At 37.2% G+C, this 19,786-nt stretch overlaps 1 protein-coding gene across 5 annotated transcripts in view; it reads right to left on the reverse strand.

Annotated features, from left to right (window-relative positions):
* The window catches only part of LOC138759472 (BAR/IMD domain-containing adapter protein 2-like), a 90,158-nt gene that overhangs the window by 6,404 nt on the left and 63,968 nt on the right, over positions 1-19,786 (reverse strand). For all 5 annotated transcript variants that reach the window (XM_069929953.1, XM_069929951.1, XM_069929949.1 and 2 more), the window contains 6 exons: positions 14,225-14,377; positions 12,099-12,347; positions 5,638-5,839; positions 4,151-4,352; positions 3,912-3,968; positions 487-649 (listed from right to left, as the gene is read on the reverse strand). In XM_069929953.1, coding sequence (XP_069786054.1) covers positions 487-649; positions 3,912-3,968; positions 4,151-4,352; positions 5,638-5,839; positions 12,099-12,347; positions 14,225-14,377 — 1,026 coding nt within the window. The remainder of the gene's footprint in view (positions 1-486; positions 650-3,911; positions 3,969-4,150; positions 4,353-5,637; positions 5,840-12,098; positions 12,348-14,224; positions 14,378-19,786) is intronic.

The raw sequence follows: 19,786 nt of genomic DNA on the forward strand, positions 1-19,786 counted from the left end.
TGAGCCTGTTTTCTGTGCTGTAGCATTCTATGGTTCAGCTTGTTCCACACTCTCACCACTCTATGTGAAGTTTCCCCTAATGTTCCCTTTAAATTTTTTCCCTTTCAGCCTTAACCATGCCCTCTAGTTTTTAGCTCACCCAATCTCAGAGGAAACAGGTATTTTTAATTTAATTTCTTGAGTTTGTTTTAAAGCAGCCGTAGTGTGATTCAAACTTAGGCCTCTCGATGAATGACTCAGATCTCAGACTGAACCACTGCACTTCCCAGTTGTTGTCCTTTTCTCTCTGTAAAATTACATTTGATTATTCTGTTATTTTAAATACAAAGCCTAAATTTAAATTAATCTTACCAGATGCCGCCAAGTTTTTTGCTCACTTTCTCCTACAGAAAATCCATGGAATTTTAAATTGGTCCAAACGTGTAATGTTTATTGATATTATTAGTGTCAAAATTACATTTCCCTCCAGTGCATGGTTTTAAATACCTGTGAAAAACCTGGCACCGCCATGCTGTAGGGTCTGGTTTTACTTGCAGCGGATATAGGACGAGAAGTCATTCTTAAAGGAGAGTTGTAGTCAGGAGGAGGAATGGAAAGATCTTCTTTCTGTAGAAGGTTCCCTGTACTGCTGCTTTTTGCGTGGTTCAAACTACAGGCAGAAATGGAGACACAAGTTAAAACCAGTTTATTTATAAAGCATGTGCCCTTTTTAAAGTAGTGAAGGAAAGCAACAAACAGAATAAGGTCGAGTATCCCTGATCTGAAGTTCTGAAATGCTCCAAAATCCGAAACTTTTTGAACACCGGCATGACGCCACGAGTGGGCACCAGTTTGTTAACAGCCATCGTCACCACCAATCCTACGGACTCGCTGTTTTTTTTTGCCATAGCAGAATTTCTAGTATTTGGTGCTACGTTTATCTTCATTTGTAAGCAGAAATCACTTTTTGTTTTGGCAAGTACAAAACATTATTTTCATGTGAAATCTAAAATTCATCTCCACTAAAATGCCATGTTTGAGTGTAACATGACCAGCAACACTGCATTAAAAAAAAATAGTGTACTGTAACCTTTTGATCAAAACATTATCATAGTGGAGACTGCCATTGTTTGTTGTTGTTCTTTAACAGCTGATACAGGTTTTCTGCTGCTTTTTTTTTTACCCTAAACACTATTCCAAAGTCTGAAACACTTGTGGTCCCATGCGTTTTAGATAAGGGGTACTCAACCTGTATTTGAAATGCCGAATGTTCAATCATACAATTGTCCTCATGAAGTCCACCATGGATCCTGGCCATCTGCTCAAGACTTGGCCTGATCACAAATAATTAGGGTGACATGATGTGCAATACTGAGGAAGTGTAGCATGGCTACACTTGGCATTTCAGACAAAGGACAGTGTGGTTAGTGCAACGTTATTACAGCATCAGCGACCCAAGTTTGAATTTGGTGCGTTCTGTAAGTAGTTTCTATGCTCTCTTGTCTGTGTTGTTTCCTTTGGGTGCTTCAGTTTTCTCCCACCTTCAAAACGTACCTGGGGCTGCAAGTTAATTGGGATATTTGGGCAGCATGGGCTTGTGGGCCAGAAGGGCCTGTTACTGTGCTGCGTGAGTGAATTTAAATGTGTAATTTAAAATATTAAACAGGCTGCATTTGTTCCCTCTAGTGGAGATTTAATAAATGCCATGATATTATACCAAGTCACAGCCAATAATTATCCTTCACCACTAATTTGGCTCGATCAACTGCTTAATTGACTGTGTCACTCAACACCACCTGGAGTTAAAATTGTCCACCGTTTATGGTGGTTTAAAAAAAATCAAAGAAACACTTCTCTAATCTTGCATCAGGAAAATTTCAGAGGGAATTGTGGACGGGCAAACATGAACCAATGGGCTGCCAAGTTCCAGTTTCACAAAAAAAATTGCATAATTTATTGCTGGGAGTTGTTGCATTTTTAGATTTTAGTGTATTTTAATGAAATTTTAAAAACAATTTGATCTATGGTAAATGGTCCTACATCACCCTGGACACATCTCTTCTTGCTGCTACCTTCAGGAGACACAGAAGCCCAGTCCAGCGCCTCTAGGTTCAAGAACAGTTTTGTTCACCCAAAGACTCAGGCTCTTGTTTGTCTACTTACTACCCTAATCATAAGCTACTCTGACGATGCAAAAAAGCCTGACTTAACTTGAGAAACACTTTTTTTTTTGCATTACTGCGACTGAATATTATCTATCCTTCCATCTAATAATTTAATAGAATTATTTATTTTTACAAAGTACCTGAACGAATGTACCTGCAAGTACAAATTTAACACAGATTTATGTTTTAAAAATGATAACTTTTAAAACAGTTCAATTCTTATATTGTCTCAATCTACCTGATTAAATTTAAATGGCTCTTGGACAAGAAAGGCTTATGTGATATTTTGAGCAGTAAAATAGGAGTTTAATCCGAGCAATGAAACAAAATGGACAGATTGTCAATCACAGCAAATGAGACACAGGCTCAGTGCATAGTAGTCCAAAGGGCTAGGGCGAGGTGAAAGAGTAAACAATTTTCACCTGCTTCTAATCCACCATATACATGAATTAGAAGCTATTTTTCTTTTAATCATCAAAAAGGTTTTAATCAAGTGCTTTGAAAAAACATTTATAAAGCCGATGAACAAACGTCCACAAAGAAATTGCTTTAAGGTGGATGTCACAGACTCCGTTGAAATGACTTTGTAGTTCATCGGGGCAGATGTAACATACATGCTAAAAAGGCATCGAATGTCACCACGTGGACATTATGGATCTAAAAGGTATAGACACAGAGCAAGAATCTGGAGCAAGAAAAGTTACTGGAGAAACTCAGTGGATCAGGCCACCTCTGTGGAGGTTGGGGGAGGGAGATGATTGAAGTTTTTGATTGAGGCACCACCCTAGCCACTGAGCTCCTCCAACAGTTTGTTTTGGCTCTAAAGTTGGAATAGGGGATCAGAAGTGTTGAGAATGTGACTTTTTTTAAGCAGATAATATCATTAAAAATAGGACAGAAATTTTAGACAAGTGACACGTTAATTACCATATTTGGTGGTGGGCTGTCAGTCCCCGCACTGGTCATGGTCCCGCTCCCCGTCAGCCCACCAGTAGTCCCCATACTGATCCCACCACCCACTGGGAGAGAGTGGGGCAGTGGGACCAGCGCGGGGATCGACAGCCCGCCTCCAGTCCCCAACAATAGATGGCAGTGATGCTGGTGAGCCGCACAGCAACAATGATCACTGCCGGTGTTACTCACCGTTAAATATTTACCCATAAATAAACTTTTCAAAAATTCTTAATATTCCCTGCTGAAATGGGGGAGGGTCTGATATGCTAACAAATCTGGTACTTAGCACAGAAGCATCAGCCTTCATCACTTTCTTTCAAATTTAAGTCTTAAACTTGACTTCTGCACCATCAGGCCACAGCAGGAACTGAACCAATTAAGAGGGTGTAGTGGGAATGGAAAATTAAATCTCAGTGAGTGGATTATTCATCTAATCCATAAAGTGGACAGCTGCGAATAAAAAAAACAATTAAATGTAATGTTTCATTATCAGGAACAGTACGACCATAAGTTTAATTATCAGTAATAATGTCGGCACAGTACACTGGACTGTTAATGTGTTGTGACTTGGAGTAATCAGATGCATCTCTTATGCTCTGTGCAATATTAAAAAATGGCCTTCTCCAGGAAGGAAAGCCAATTTTCAATGATTTTGGGTTTCAAGAGGAAGCGTATTGAACATCTCTAGGAAATTAATAATGTCAAATATGGATAAAGTAGAGGCACCAGAAAAAACCTACGTTAGGGCAGGTGCAGAAAAAAATTAAGAAAAATTACACACCTCCAAGTTGACATTTTTAAATAGCCACTTACTTGTGTAAAAGTCCACTTTGTATCATACGAGTATAAGAGAATGGAAACCATCCACGCCTAGAGGTAGAATGATAGAGTCATTGGATCATATAATGTAACACTGAATAATAAAAATTCAACAACTTCTAACATGGGAAAGCAACTTTCAAGTTGATAATTCTGCAGTGCACAGAGATATTGGATTTTAATAGAGAAAACCTGGACTTACAAAGACCAACGCACAGTCTATGATTACTTACAACCGCGTTTTTTCATTCTCGCCATAATGCCAGCCATCCTTCGCCTCTGGAACCAACAATGTGATGACATCGCCTTCACCGAAACTTAGCAGTGTACTGTTGCCTCCTGCCTGATGAGAAAAAATAGCTTGTACTTTGATTCTTCCATTCTTTTCTAACCCAGCAGCCATTGAGCTTGATCGAGGTAATGTCCGGTTTTCAGCTGAATAGGTGAAACAAACCAATATCACAAAGGGTACGAAAATAAACAAACAGACTCTCACATTTACAGAATTTGACAGGTAGAAGCCAACAGACAGTTTCCTCCAGCTGTAGTCCATTAAAGACAGTCAAGAAAACCTTTCTTTACAGTGGATTTGGGTTTCTCTATTGTTTAGTGTATTCAAAAACAAGACTGGTAGACCCTTGGACATCTAAGGGCTTGCAGATTTTAGACAGGAAAATAGAAACCGTAGGGACACTTTGGAAACAACTGCTGCAATTTATTGAAGAATATGTTCAGTAGTACTGTTTTAATGTGCTTTAATCCAGTGCTACTGAACAGCTTCATTTTTAGGTCCACCTATTTAATGATAATGAAATTATAATACACACAAGTAGAACGTAGATACGCAGCAAAATTCTTACTTTCTGCAGCCAGACTTCATAAAATAAAGACTCCAACTTAAATGATCATGTTGAAGGAGATTAATAAAGTTACAGTAATTTAAGAAAAATAAGGGCAGACAATTCTTTTTGTGGTGTCAGAGTAGTTTATGATTAGGGTTATAACGGGGAGGTTCAAGAACCTGATAGTCTTTGGGGACCCTTTAAAATGTTGGCTGCCATCTTGAAGCAGTGCCTCACATAGATACCTTCAATTGATAAGAGGTAACATGCAATTTTAGAATTGCAAGATTTAAGCCCCATCTCAGTGAACTTTAACTGAGCATAGAGATGACAGAAGTACTGTCATTCATATCAATACCACTGTTTGTGTCGAAGTGTTATTTATCCGTAATTTAAACAATTTCCCCAAGATGTATTCAGCAGTCTTTTGGTGAAAAATGGAGTTGGCAACATCTAAAATTCTCATGATATTGGACAGTCAGCCTCACAACACAGTGCATTGCAATAGAATTAAATGCAGTTATTTTTACAATGGAAAGAACCAATAGTTGTGAATGATTTTAAAGTACAAATGGGATTATAATTGGACTGGTAGTAGTCCTGAGCCAATAATTTAGCATTGCACTCACCACTAGATTGCCTTGCTAATTAAAGGTCACAATTCTCCCATTAATTTCCTGCCCTGCATGTTAAGGAAGGCAAGGGTTAAGCATATTTTGCAACCCCTTTGAATCAGGTCCACACCTAGTTAAATATTTCCTTTGACTAAAGAAACATGCAAGTTAGTGCATGATTGCTGTTCCATGTACACTTGACAACGCCAATTAAATATCTGTCCCAAGTTCCATTAGACAATGTCTATATTATTGGTCACTCACCTAACAACGGGCTGACTTTCAAGGGCATTGCTTTGCGTGTAGGCAACGTGTTGGAATAGACATCATTTTGCTGTTTAGGAAGTTGTGGTGGTGACGGCAGCTTTGGTTTGACATCATATTGAGCAGGATGCTGATGGGCCACTTGATGTGAATTGGACAGGTCACCATTAGGCACTAAAGAAACATCCTGGCCCATGATGCGCTGAAATGAAAACAAAAATATATAATCTCTAATCCTGTGTAAATAAATTGCAGCTGTTCCAGAATGCATAACTCAATTTCTTGCCATGGTCAGGTCCATTATTTTAATTCTGAACATTTATAATGATCAGACTTCTTAATCATAACCAATTTTATTTATCTAATATAGCAAGAATCTGGATAGAGCTTGATACACATGAAAACTTGATAAGGCCCTTTCGATATACCTTTCAAATATATTAGTTCAGTTAGTTAACTATATAAGCAACTTTGGGTAGATATTCTTTCTCCACAAATCCCAGTATGTATCAAATTAAATCTTGAAAGAAATCAACAGAAAGGCAACAGAGGTACTCTAGTGCAGCCATTCTCAACATTTAGTTGGCTATGGCTCCCTTGGAACTCTGCTCAAAGTTTAGATGGTTTCTTCTCTACTTCTCTCCTTCCGACTACATAGAAAAAGTATTATGATATCAGTCTGTGGCCCTCACTAGGGGAGAGGCATATGGCCCCTATTGAGAATGTCTGCTCTAATGCATAGGTTTTCTCTCTCTTCAGTCTTCCTAGGAACAAACTGCCTCGAATAAAAAGTATGCATGGAGTGTGCAAGCTGAAAATTAATGCAAATCCATCCTCTTGCCAATGTAGCAATATGAAATTACTTCCCTGATATGTTTCAGTCTCAAAACACGTGATGTTTGCTGTCATTGCCAATAATTAGCTGTTGGCAGGCATTATTCATACATGATGAGGCCAGTTATTTCCCTTGCTACAGCATTAAAGAAGCACTTGGAAAAAAAAATTGTTGGACCAGGCCAACTAAAAGCAGGTTTCACTAAGGGTAGGGAGCTCAAATAAAAGATAACTATGTTCCATTCAGATATGTCTTCTAGAGCTAAGAAGGGACTGTATGTCCAGAGAATTCACAGCAACAATATTGAAAGGCTGAAAAGCCTACCTACACATTTGTTGTTTGAATCCTGGTTCAGATTAAGCAAACTCATTACACGAGTTGCTCTAAAGTTATACACAAGAGTGGAGTACATTTGAATACCATCTAAAGCCTATTTCTCAGGAATCCATACATCTATATTGGCTTTGGTGGAATTCCCTGAACCATTAGAAAAGTAACACCAGGAAAATCTAATGGAACATGGTTTAATCGTTTATTTTGGGGACTACTATAGGGGATTGCTAGAATGCATGAACATTTTTTATTGTGGAGTATTAAAATACTTGCATCTAAATTTTAAAATCAGAACCAATGACTGAAATAGACCATAGGAATGTCTCTAACAAATTCTTCCGTCTCAGGTTGCAGACAACTGCGTAACGTTAATAGATTTAATTGGACTTTTAACATGTAATTTTCTCCATTAAAAAAAGCTTCACATAGAAAAACAAATCGTAATTTGCACTCTTGCTCAGTTGATGCGATCCTCATCTCAAAAGATGCTTGTTTAAACCCCAAGACAAAAAAAATTCTCAGAGCAAAAAAAAAAGGCAGATGCTGGAAATCTGAAATGAAAATCAGAAAATGCTGGAAGCATTCAAGTCAGAGAGCATCTGAATAGACAGAAACGGAGTTAATGATTTGGGACCTTTCAGTGGAAATGCAGTCTAGTAAGTTAGTGCAGTGCAGAGGCAGTGACAGATGAGATGCTTTCCTAAATGGATGAAAAAGCTATCTCAGCTGCTTTGAAATACTCAAATCCTTGTGTAACATCTATACATAATGATGAATGGCTGTAAGCAGTGCTGTTCATGAGAACTTGCACTGGCTGGTGGATTTTCTCTGATGTAAATAGTAATCGGACTCTTAAAGTCATTGGATATATTACTCAAATCAGAATTTATGGTCATGAACATGTCACAAAATTCATTGTTTTGCAGCCAAATTACAGGTGCAAATTTGCTATAAGTTGCATTTAAAAAATTCGTCCAAAAGAAGAGAAAGTGAGGCAGTGTTTGCAGATGATTGCTAGAATGCATCAAAATGTTGATGGAAGGGGGAAGAAGCTGTTTCCTTATCATTGGGTGTTCGTCTTCAGGCTCCTGTACCTCCTTCCTGATACAAACGGCACTTCTGTATTCAAATGCAAATCCCTTTTCAAGATAACTATTTTAAATGTGTGACTGTACAGGTATAACAGACTTACCTTTGGAGATCAGAGCATAGAACAAAACTAAGGATGTTGTGTTGACACTTTACAAAACAGTGTTTAGTCTACACAGAGTTGCCAGGCTAAAGGAAGGGTGTGATTGTGTTGGACAATGCAGAGGAAATTCACCAGGATTTAGCTTGGGTGGGAGGACTTTAGTTGTGGAGGGAGATTCGATCAGCTGGGTTTGTTTTCTCTGGATCAAAGAAGACTGAGAGGTGACCTGATGGAAGAATGACAAGTATGACTGGGAAGAAAGCCAAAAACAAAAATCCCATGGCAGGGGTATTGGACAAAAGGTGGCATAGGCTCAAGGTGAGATACTGTATGCCTTTTCAAAAAAAGAGTTTAATATCTAGAATGCACTGTCAGAGGTAGTGGTGGAATAATTACTGTTTAAGAGAGATGGAGACGGAAATAGACGGGGTATAGAAGGTTATGGTCTGAAGAGAGACAAATTGTATTCACGTGGATGGACATGGTGGGCCAAGGGCCCACTTCTGTGCTGTATGCTTCCATAACTCAAGAAAAGTCAAGCCTGGTTTAACTTTGCTAATTGAATAACTCCTTTATATCCTTTCATAATTTTTTTGTTCCGCACTTCACAAGGATTTAACAAATGGGCAAAGATTTATTGGAAAAATTGCTGTGTAGTTTCAATATCAAGACATTTAAAATAAAACCACATCTTGGAATTCTTGAGAGAACAGAGAACTCTGTACTTGTACCACCAGATTCAGTAATAGTTGCTACCTCTCCACCATCAGACCCCTCAACAACAAACTCAATCAGGGACTCATTTAAGGACTCTTGCACTTTATTGATTTTTCTTTCTCTCTATTGCACATTTCTTTCATTGTTTACATGTGAATGTTGAGCAGGCTTTTTTGCACTACCAATAAGTGGTAATTCTGCCTCACCCACAGGAAAAAAAATCTCAGGGTTCATGTCATGTAGGTACTCTGACAATAAATCTAAATAATTTGCAGCTTCAGCCAGACTGTTGAGAAAAAAAAGACAGTGTTTCAGGTTCAAAGATTCAGACACAGATTAGTGTCTTCATATTTCACACAACTTGCAGTTTCTCTATCATTCCTATCAAGCCTGTAAAGATAATAGATGCACTGGCTATAATCTACCAAAATTCCAGGCTTGCTGGTGAGGTCACAAAGGATTGGGAAACCACAAATGTAAGAATGCTATTTCAAAAATGGTAGGAGACAGAAAACATGGTTGGTGACCATCGTTGGGAGAACGTTGGAATCTATTAAAGAAAGTAACAGCAAGACAATTCCTTTTAGAAAATCTGCCAAAAGCCAAATCACTGCAGTATTTTCTGAACTGTCAATTAAGGAGGTTAGGATAAGCTACACTTTATTCAGAAAGGAGCCTGAAGGGATAATGAAAAATTTGATAAACAGGTAGTTTACTGTATTGGCTTACATTTTATGAATGTGCTTTCCGGTACTATGTGTGTGAATACTCTCTCACAGTCACAAAGCAACTTTTCGCATGCCTTTTTACTGGCATTCACGATTTTAAACAGCATTGTGTCTATAAAGGTAATTTTGAGAACCGTAATGATCCATCACGGCATTTCTCAATTCTTTGTAAAGCTGCCTCTCATGGTTTCACGAGTGTCTAAATTTTGTATTCTAAACTATGAATTACTGAAGTAGGTTGGCTTCAATTCAAGGATATTCATATAAAAATTGACGTCGACAATGAAAGTTATTTATCAATCGCTGAGAAGTGTTTGCATTTCTATCTGATGGAGAATGTAATAGTTAGGATAACTGCAATTAGCTGTGGAAGGGGTGGGGAAATGCCACCATCTTCCAGGGGACTGGGGGGGGGGATATCTTCAGAGAAAATGATCTACAAAAATCAACAGAGTTCTATAGATTCAGTTTCGCATTGTGCATTTATACAAAAGGTATCCAACCTTGTATCGAATTAAGATAATGCAATAACAAGTCTTCTGTTGTGCCCACGCCAGCCAAAAATGGAATTCACTCCCACTTTCCAGCTGTTGTAGAGCATGGAAACCGGCCCTTCAGCCCAACTTGCCCACACTGTCCAAAATATCCCACCTGCCTGAAATTGGCCCATATCCCTCTAATCCATCCTATCCATTTTTACTTAAGCATTGCAATAGTACCCACCCCCTCCAGCAGTTTCCACATATCCACTATCCTCTGTGTGTAAAATAAAAGTAACCCCCCCCCCCCCCGCCCCATCTTAAACCTATGTCTTCTTGTTACTGATTCCCCTTCTCTGGGCAAGACTCTCCATTTACCCAATCCATTCCTCTCACAACTGTGCTTCAAGCAATAAAGACTTAGCCTGATCAACCATTCTCAGTAACTCAGGCCTTAGAGCCCTGGCAATATACTTGGAAATCTTCTTTGCATCCTCTCCAGCTTGTGACATATCCTGCTACAATCATTGGTAACTGTCTTCACGAGCTACAATACCAGACACTTGAGTGTCATCCACAAACTTGCTAATCGTTTCCATTGAATTAATTATTTAGTTTTAATCTTTGTATCAATTTTCCTCAAAAAAGAAACTTAGAATAATATACAGATGTGAAAAAGTAATATACATTGTCCTTGAATATAACAATGAAGTACTTTCAAATTAAAACATTTCCATATATTGACAATTACATTGAGTAAGAAAATAAAAAGTTAATACATAAAACAAAAAAAAAAAATCCAACTCCAATGGAAAAAGAAACAAAAACTGGTCAATCCATTTTGAGAGTAACTTCAAAGAAAGTAGAAATTAGATCCTTCCTGAATAAACACTGTAAAAAAAACTGGAAGTGGGTCAATTTTCTTCATTAGTTTGAGTCATATGAAAATATTGAATAAATGGTTGTCAGGTTTTTTCATTGAAATATTTGTTATCAAGGGAAAACAGCACTGAACCCTGTGGCACATACTAGTCACAGGCCTCCAGTCTGAAAAACCATCACCTTTTCTACCTTGAAACCAATTTTCTCTCCATTCTGCTATCTCACCGTGGATCCAACCTTCCAGATCTGCCTACTGTGCAGAATCTTATCAAGTGCCTTGCTGAAATCCATAACTATTGGTCGGTAACCAAATGCACTATGGTTCCTTGAATACCCATACAGATGTGATGACTGTTTCTATATTCACCACCCTTTCAGGCAGTGCACTCCAGACCCTACTGCTTCACTGGTTTCTTGCCAGCTTCTTATGTTCGCTATGAGTGGGGAAAGGGTGTTGGAATTTGCTGCAGATTTTATCACTAGTCAGCAAGAGTACAAGAATGCACAGTGCTAAAGTTGAAAATAGACAAAGCAGAAAACAAAATTAAAGTGCTAGAAATACTGAGCAGGTTAGGAAGCATCTGTGAAAAAACAAAAGGATGATGTCTCAGGTCAATGGTCTTTCATCAGGATCTGAAACACTAACTCTCTCACTACTGCAGAATATTACCAGCATTCTGTGTTTTTATTTCAAATCTCAAGTATCTGAAGTGTTTACATTTACTGACCAGTAATACTGGTTTGGACGACTGCAGGCAAAACAGAAAGTGTGTACGCATGTGTGAGAGTGAGTGTCCAAAACTTTGATCAAAACATCAATGTGATGGTGACTAACTTAGAAATGTTAGTTGAGGAATACTAGTGAGGATATCAAGAAGAATTAAATGTTTAAGGGTGGCCTACTATTTTTCAGAGATGCAGGATCTTCCAGGTTCGCTGGAGATCAGATCAGGCTTCAGTCTGATTTCTGTGCTCATGTCTCCAGAGTGCACTTAACCTCATAACACTGTCTGAGAGGTGAACCTGCTACCTATCAAGCCATCACTGAAACATAATTTTACATTTATAAATGTCGACATAAAGCATGGTAAAAGGCCTTTCCGGCCCACGAGCAAATACCCCAATTAACCTGCAACCCCCATGTTTTACACGGTTTTGATACCTGACACTATCATTTTTTTCCCCTCTGTTACATGACTCTTAAAAACAAATGCTTAAGTTAATAAATTAGAAATGACATCTAAGTACAATGCAATTTGACAGGTAAATCGCCGAAAAAAATTAGTGATACTTACAGAACTGTGACCCATATTGCTTCCAACAAAGGGTGCAAGCTCTGGTGGTACAGGTAGAGGTTTAGCACCAGGAATAGGATCTGATATAATCAGCCCTGATTTGGTGGTGGCAACGGGCTCAGAGATGAGGGTTCCTCCATTGCCTGAAGACATCTGCTGCATTAATGATACTGCATGATCGGGGATTTTGGATGGATCGCTGCAGGCCTGTTGCCAACCAGGAAGCTTTTGTGTTACCATGTCCTTCCCCTATCAAAGAAAAACAATTTAAATACTGCATTGGACAAAATCCAAGTACTTTATGATTGATTTACTCAGAATTTATTAGAAAATTCACACCATTTGCCACATTGTTGGGAAAACTTAAATCTGATTAAAAAACATGTTTCTGCAAAATGTGCTAGCCTCTATTCCTGCAGCTTTCCCTATGGATACACTGATTGACCGTATTGTGTTCTACAGCCATACAAATTTAGTTGCCTCAGCATTTAGAGAAAAAAAATAAGATAAATGAAAAAACAAAATGCAGGAAAAACAGTTGGCAAATCTGTGGAAAACAAGGAGTTAGTGCTTCAGGTTAAAGGCCCTTCATCCGACCTGAAACTTTAACTGTTTCTTTGTCATGAATTCCACAAATGGTGCTGACAAGCTGCGTTATTTTTTTAAAATCCAGTATTTTAACCTGTCCTGACAAAACAGACACTTTTCACATTTTCCTACATCAGATATAGGAAATATATGATATCATATATGCCAGATCTTTGCCCAGTCATTTAATTTGTGTCCTCTGCAATTCAGTCAAATGGCATTCCTGCAGCAGATGGTCTAAAACATCCACAAGCCAAAATTATGGATACCATCTGTGAATCGTTCTAGCCATTAGGATGTCAACACGACAGGATGTCAACACGACAGGATCCCCAATGAAAATCTTGGACTTTATGATTTGTGTCTCGGCCCCAATTTCTTTCATGGAGACTTTATCTCTTTATTTTATCATTTTGAAAATGCAAACCCATTTAATACTGTAAACTGAACAAGGAAAACTGGAAATTTTGGTCAAGTAATAAAATGCTCTACTAATATTATGTTAAATAAAACGGTTTTTAGCCACTTAATTGTTTGAACATCTTTAACATTTGAGTAGTTTTGTCTGGATAACCAACAGATAACCACTGCTGGCTTAGCTACTTGCAGTGGGCAATTAAATGGGTGCAAATGAATGTTGGGACAGATGTGACAACTAACTTCTGCAGCCCTCATTAGAAAAAAAAACTACCCCTCGCTCCTGTGCATTTCTAATAAAACCAAGCAGCAGCAAAAGTACATACATGTAATCATCTGAGGATTGACTCAGAATTGCCTGCTACACTTTTTGGATGCCGACAATGACACATGATTCTGTAAATGTTTAAGTGTGGCCAGCATTAATGCACTAAAAGATTTGTCTCCCACAGAACTGTAATGTGCAAATGAACTAATGTCTTCAGGGGAGGATGGGATAATAGGAGATCAACAAAGAAGAAGGTAGCCAAAATTGTTACAAGAAGCACATGCAAAGAAATTACGTGCCACATTTTATTAAGGGTATTCATTAATATGATATAGGTGGGTACTAGAGCAACTTCAAGAGCTTTCCTTTGATTATGCAGCACTTATTTCCACATCACATTCACCTTAACTGTGCAATATTAATTCTTCTGGGAAAGCAGAAAGGAAAGATCCATTTCTAAACCTTGTGCTTCATGCAATTAGATGATCTCACATACAGTGATAATAGTCTCTTTGCCTTCCCAGATTAGAAAAAAGAAATATAGTCAACCCAGACTTCCTGCTCCAAACACTGGCCAAAATACAAACTGATATGCATTCTTTAACAATGGAGCGCAGGCGTGATGCCCAACTCCAAAGATATTGTTGGCTTTATTTGAGAAGAACTGTAAATTGAATGCCTAAATAAAGACCTACTGTCACAAGTAGAACAAACAAATCCCAAAAATTAGATGTCAGTGGAGAAGCAGAACAAAAAAAAATTGTTAATATATCTTCCATATCTTTATTCCTCTCTGAACATTGCTGATGTGGTTGACACTAAATAAACCCAAAAAGGTTATCAAAATACTTACTCTGCTATGGTACACCATGTTATTCTTGGCAACTGCACACTGTTTTTCCACCAAAAAGGAATACCGCCTTCGTTCCTCACTCAATGCTGTTTTGTATCCATTTCCAACAAAGCCCTCTAGATCAGATTGCCTTTTGCTGATGGTCTCAGTAAACTACAGGAATGGGAAGAAGAATTGGAAACTAAGTAGACGATAATGAAACAACAATGAAAGAATAAAAACATTTCCAATTAGGATTACCTGCAACGGGTTAAAGTTTTGTATTATCTAGATGACATTTAATTTTCAATGTGCTTTATTCAACATTTCCATGTTGACCACAGAATTTTAATTGCAATTTTGGAGCACAGCTCAAAGTGGTCATAATGAAGGAAACACATTGCACTGCAGATTTTTCCTGTAGAATACCCCAAATGTATTCATATATGGTCAGAAAAATTTGGCTCCGATGATAAAGATGAAAAATTGTCTGCACTTGCTACATCTGTATGATAATTATCAAATGCTCCATTTCTGTGCTGCCAAATTGCATTGAATTAAAATACAGAATCCAAATTTTGAAATACACAGATTGCCATAAATAACTTATAGAGTCAACTGTGTTATCATAGGGATCTTCAAATACAAATACTTGACATTTTTTTTTAAATGGCAATCTATAGAATACATGCTATTTATTTTCTGGGGATGATCAACTAATTTTTAATTTCATTTCATTGACTGCAATTTACAACTTTCTACAATGGGAAATAAAATGCTAATTTTTACAGTGTATAAGCTGCAAAGTGTCCTTAAATGTTTTATTTTCCTTTTTAAATATTCTTATTGAGTTTAACATATAAACTTACATACAACATTTTAAGGAAAACACATAATATACATACAAACAAAATGATGGAATTACATTGGATAGTTCTATAATCCACATGAGAAACAAGTTATTGAATAACCACGTTAAAGCCCATATTTTCCAAATTAATTCAAATAAAAATGGATTAAAAAGATTTTTAAAAATAAACAAAAAACCTAAAAACTAAATCTAATCTATCCCCTCCCTCTAATCAAGGTAACCTTTGTAAAAGAAGAGGGAAATTGTAGACCGGATAACAACCTCCAGACATCGGACAGAGAATCTCCGGAACATTATGAATGGGCTCCACACATTTACAATTTGAAACTTTAATGTTGTTTCTAATTTTCTCCAAGCTTAAATAGGACATTATATCATATAACCACCGTGTATAGGTAGGGGAGGAGTCATCTTTCCATTTTAATCAAATTGCTCATCTGGCTAGCAGTGTGATAAAGGCTAAAACTTTCTCCTGAGTTGCAGACAGAAGTTATATCAGGCTCACATGAAAAACCAAACAAATCAATTAATGGACATGGTTCTATTTTGATCTTAAAAATTGTTGATAAAGTTTGGGAAATGTCTTTCCAAAATATCTCTAAATTTGGCACTCCCAGAACATACGAAGCTTCAAAAATTTTACACTTCTCACATAATGGATCAATATCTGCATAAAAATGAGATAATTTAACAAATGTTTTATTTTAAAATTACTTCAAGAGCATTACTTGCTGAAAAAGATGACACCTTATTCAGGATAGCACCTCATTTCCCAATAAAACACAGCATAGAGTACCAATAATATTTGCAACCACTGTTAACTGCATATACTTTCCAAACTAGTTTCTAATCACATCATTCCTCAATATACATCGTAAAATATTTGCAAAAGTGCAAACTTTAGCCTTATGAGATGATGGAATACAGCAACTAAAGGTTATATTTTTACTCAATCAAAGTTGCTACAATAAGCAATTGCACTACTTCATAAAATGCTACAGGATGGGAGTGATTCAAAAAGCTACTTGCTGAGTTTAGTCATGAATATATCCCATTTGTGGGGGTACAAATATATACCCCAAGTGGAAATAGACATTGTGTTAAAAGAAGATTAATAAAGAGTTAAGTAAACTTTAATAAGGTATTCCTAAATCTCTTTCCAAAACATGATTAAGAATTGCTATTTAAAATGTGCTATTTATTTAAATGACACAAGATGATGATTATGGAGAAATTAGAAGCAAATCATCCTTTCTCCAGCATCTTCCATTCCAGCAAAAAAAGTTTAGTAACTCAAGGCCCCATTGTACATATGCACCAAAATTTTTACTTACTGCAGCTGGATAGGTAATTCAAAGTCAACAATTGAATTCAAAAGAGATGATAAATACGATAGATAATAAATATTCATGTTTATCCTAATGGAAAAAAAAGACAACTTTGGAATAGTGAAGACAATTCTTTTGTGGCATCAGAGCAGTTGAAAAGAAACTGTTCATGAACGTAGAGGAGCTTGTTCTTTCAGCTTCTACGAGAAGAGTATTAGTGAGAAGGTTATGGCCAGAGTGATGGGAGTCCTTTAAGATAATGGCTGCCTTTTTGAGACAGCACCTCACATAGATGTCTAACGATGGATGGGAGGTCAGAGCCCGTGATGATTCCTACTTTCTGTAGGTTTCTGCATTCCTGAGCAGATGTCTACCATAAGGAAGACAGAGTCGCCACTTTGTCCAGCGTCCCCACGGAGGAAACAAACATGCGATCCCTGGCTTATAAGACCAGTGTTCTAACCACTGGGCTATTGGAGGCTCTAAGAAAATGACAGATGAAACCAGGGGTGGTGAAGAGATAAGTGAAGGTGGAGGCTACCTTGTTCATGAACCCATGCAAAGAGGATTATGGCTTGGCTATTTATTTCTAACTTGAAACTCCCATGAGATTTCCTGTAGGGTTTAGCAGTGGACAATGACAAGTTGACTTGTATATAAGATAGAAATTATGCTTATCTTTAACCTTTCACTTAAAGCAAAATTTTACTCTGATCAAGAATGTACTTCATGATTTAACATTATTAATCGTACTTCAAAAAAGAGAAACAAACAAATAATCAGCTTTGAACCCAAATTGCGGTATATTTAGACATTAGAAATTGAAGTAGTTACAATGAAGAAAAAAACTCTACACTTCAGGATGGAATGGCGAGTAAGATGGGCATAACCTCTGAGAACCAGTTTAACAGAAACAGGCTATGCAAATATAATGCTCATCATACCTAATAGTTTGAATTCAAAACCACCCCAAGTTTTTGCTCTGAAGGGCACTTCGATTTTACCTACATTGAAATTTTTAGTGGTTCTTAAAACTGGAAATTCTTTTCTATGCAAGGTTTCCTTAAACATCTTTGATCTTCAGTTGTTCATGGAATGACATTTTCCATAACAAACTACTGTTTTCCAATACAAATCGCATGATGAGCTGTTGCCATAGTGACAGAAACTAGGTCATACCACAAATTCTTTTCATAGCTGGGAACGGCAATACTTAAGAGAAAGAAATCCGTGGAAATCAGTTAAACTGAACAGAAACATGGTTGATATAGCAATTGCAGATTCAGGAGGGAAATAAGACAAATAAAACTGGCAAATTCCTTAGCACTATCCAATACAGCGGTCCTTGCACGAGTTATTATCCATTGTACAATAAGCGTAAAAAGATGCAACTCTTGCACATACTGAGCCAATTAGCAGTTGTATGAGTGTGATGTTGCCCTCCCGCTCCACCTACTGCCACACTGCACATTTAAAGAATCTCCTTTACAGAAATATTTCACGCTTTGTCCAAATATTTGTTCCTCCTTTGATGCCTCGTTTTCCAAACCAGTTTTGTTGCAATTGAGGCTTCATGACAGATTAACTAGATATTTTTACAAACATCTTAAACATACGCAGTTAACCACTGAGAACAAAACAAATTGGGAGCTGCAAATAATAGCACAAATTAATGCTCTGAGATTTTGCATGTAATTATACAATTGAGCTATACAGTACAACATATCAGTATGAGGGAAAAAGATGGTTGATAGGAAAATAAGTGACAGGGTGATCCATGGCAATGGTGACATGTATCCAGAAAAACCAATATCAACAATCATTTGTAGCCACTGCTACAATGGTCTTGTCCTATTCATCCTCAATTCTCACTTTCATCAATACCATATGTCTAGAAGATGGTGAAATTGACATTAATCAGATTGGACAACCAGGAAGCACATTTAAGCTTGTCTATCAGCAGAAAAATAAAGGGCCACTTCATGTTTTTGGGTGATGACAATTCAATAGTCAACTCCCAAAAAGCATCTGTCAAATTTGAAGTGTTATCAGAATGAACTCACGAACAGCTTCAACTCCTGGGTGAAATGGTCCAAATTTTAACAAAGTAATTCTGGAAAGCAGTTAGACCAATGCACACTGCAGCTAAGAAATGAATACACATTTAATGAATTTTTTTAAAATCAAAACAAATATCTCCAATGATCACAAATGATTACTGCATATGATCCTGATTTTAAAGGCTCCATTAAGAGATAGGATGATGTTGAATTAGTCCTTCAGTGTGCTCTAACCCAGAGTGTAATGACATGGGTTCACATTCATGACTCTCCCAATCTTAGCCACGTGAGCAGCATCAAGGAGAAAAATAAACTGCAGATCATGAGGAAATACCATGACATTCATTAAAATTCTTGTAAAAAAAAAGCCCAGAATTTGTTTATTAGGGACCTTTAGAGTCATTTCAAACATGCCGTTCATTATCTCCAAATGGCTCATTTTGAAGATACAGACACATAATACAAGGGCAATGTGAACATAGAGGTATGGATAATTTCTGGTCAGCAAAAAGCTTTAAGTAACAAGGTTTTGGACATCTAATAAAATAATCAGGAAGTTTCTTAGGCCAGAATAATATAGCAAGTTATTCTGCACATCATAGTACATACAAATAAAACAAATAAACAAGTACAGAGAAAATTTTAAACCTGGAAATGGGGGTTAAAAAGTCAAAGCTTGCAAATGATGCAAGGTAACAAAATGCTACAAAAACAAAGAAAGTCATGAGACGGGAGTATAACAGTAGAAAGGACTAATCAGCAGAATGTGGATTTACGGTAATTTGGGCAAATAGGTAGGCCCAGGAGGAAGAATGCCAGAGAAAATGGACATTAGGTAATATTTTTAAGTGGTCAGAACACTTAGAAAACCTTGTGCGCAGAGGTGCGGGCCTTAAAAAATTTTTTTAAAAATCAATTATACAAAAGATATAAAGTGAATTTTAGATCATGAATGGAATCAAAGCAAAATTTTATGCTCAAGTCTGTAGCAGTTAGTGACACGGGTTCGAATCCGGCACTCTCTGCAAAGAGTTTGTGCGATCTTCCCGTGACCACGTGGGTTTCCTCTGGGTACTCTGGTTTCCTCCAATCCTTCAAAATCATATGGGGCAGCCCAGACTCGTAGACCAGGAGGGCCTGTGACTGTGCTGCATGTCTAAAAAATAGTTTAAGTTTGAAAATTTTAAAATCACTGATAAATTTGAGGAACATATTTCAGTCAGTTTATAGGTAAATTAGTTTTCTTTTTAAATCTGATTTATCACAAAAGTAAATGAGAACATAACTGTGAAGAATAATAATGACATGCTGTCAAGAGTTGATT

Source organism: Narcine bancroftii, chromosome 3, assembly GCF_036971445.1.
Source record: "Narcine bancroftii isolate sNarBan1 chromosome 3, sNarBan1.hap1, whole genome shotgun sequence".
Taxonomy (NCBI): domain Eukaryota; kingdom Metazoa; phylum Chordata; class Chondrichthyes; order Torpediniformes; family Narcinidae; genus Narcine; species Narcine bancroftii.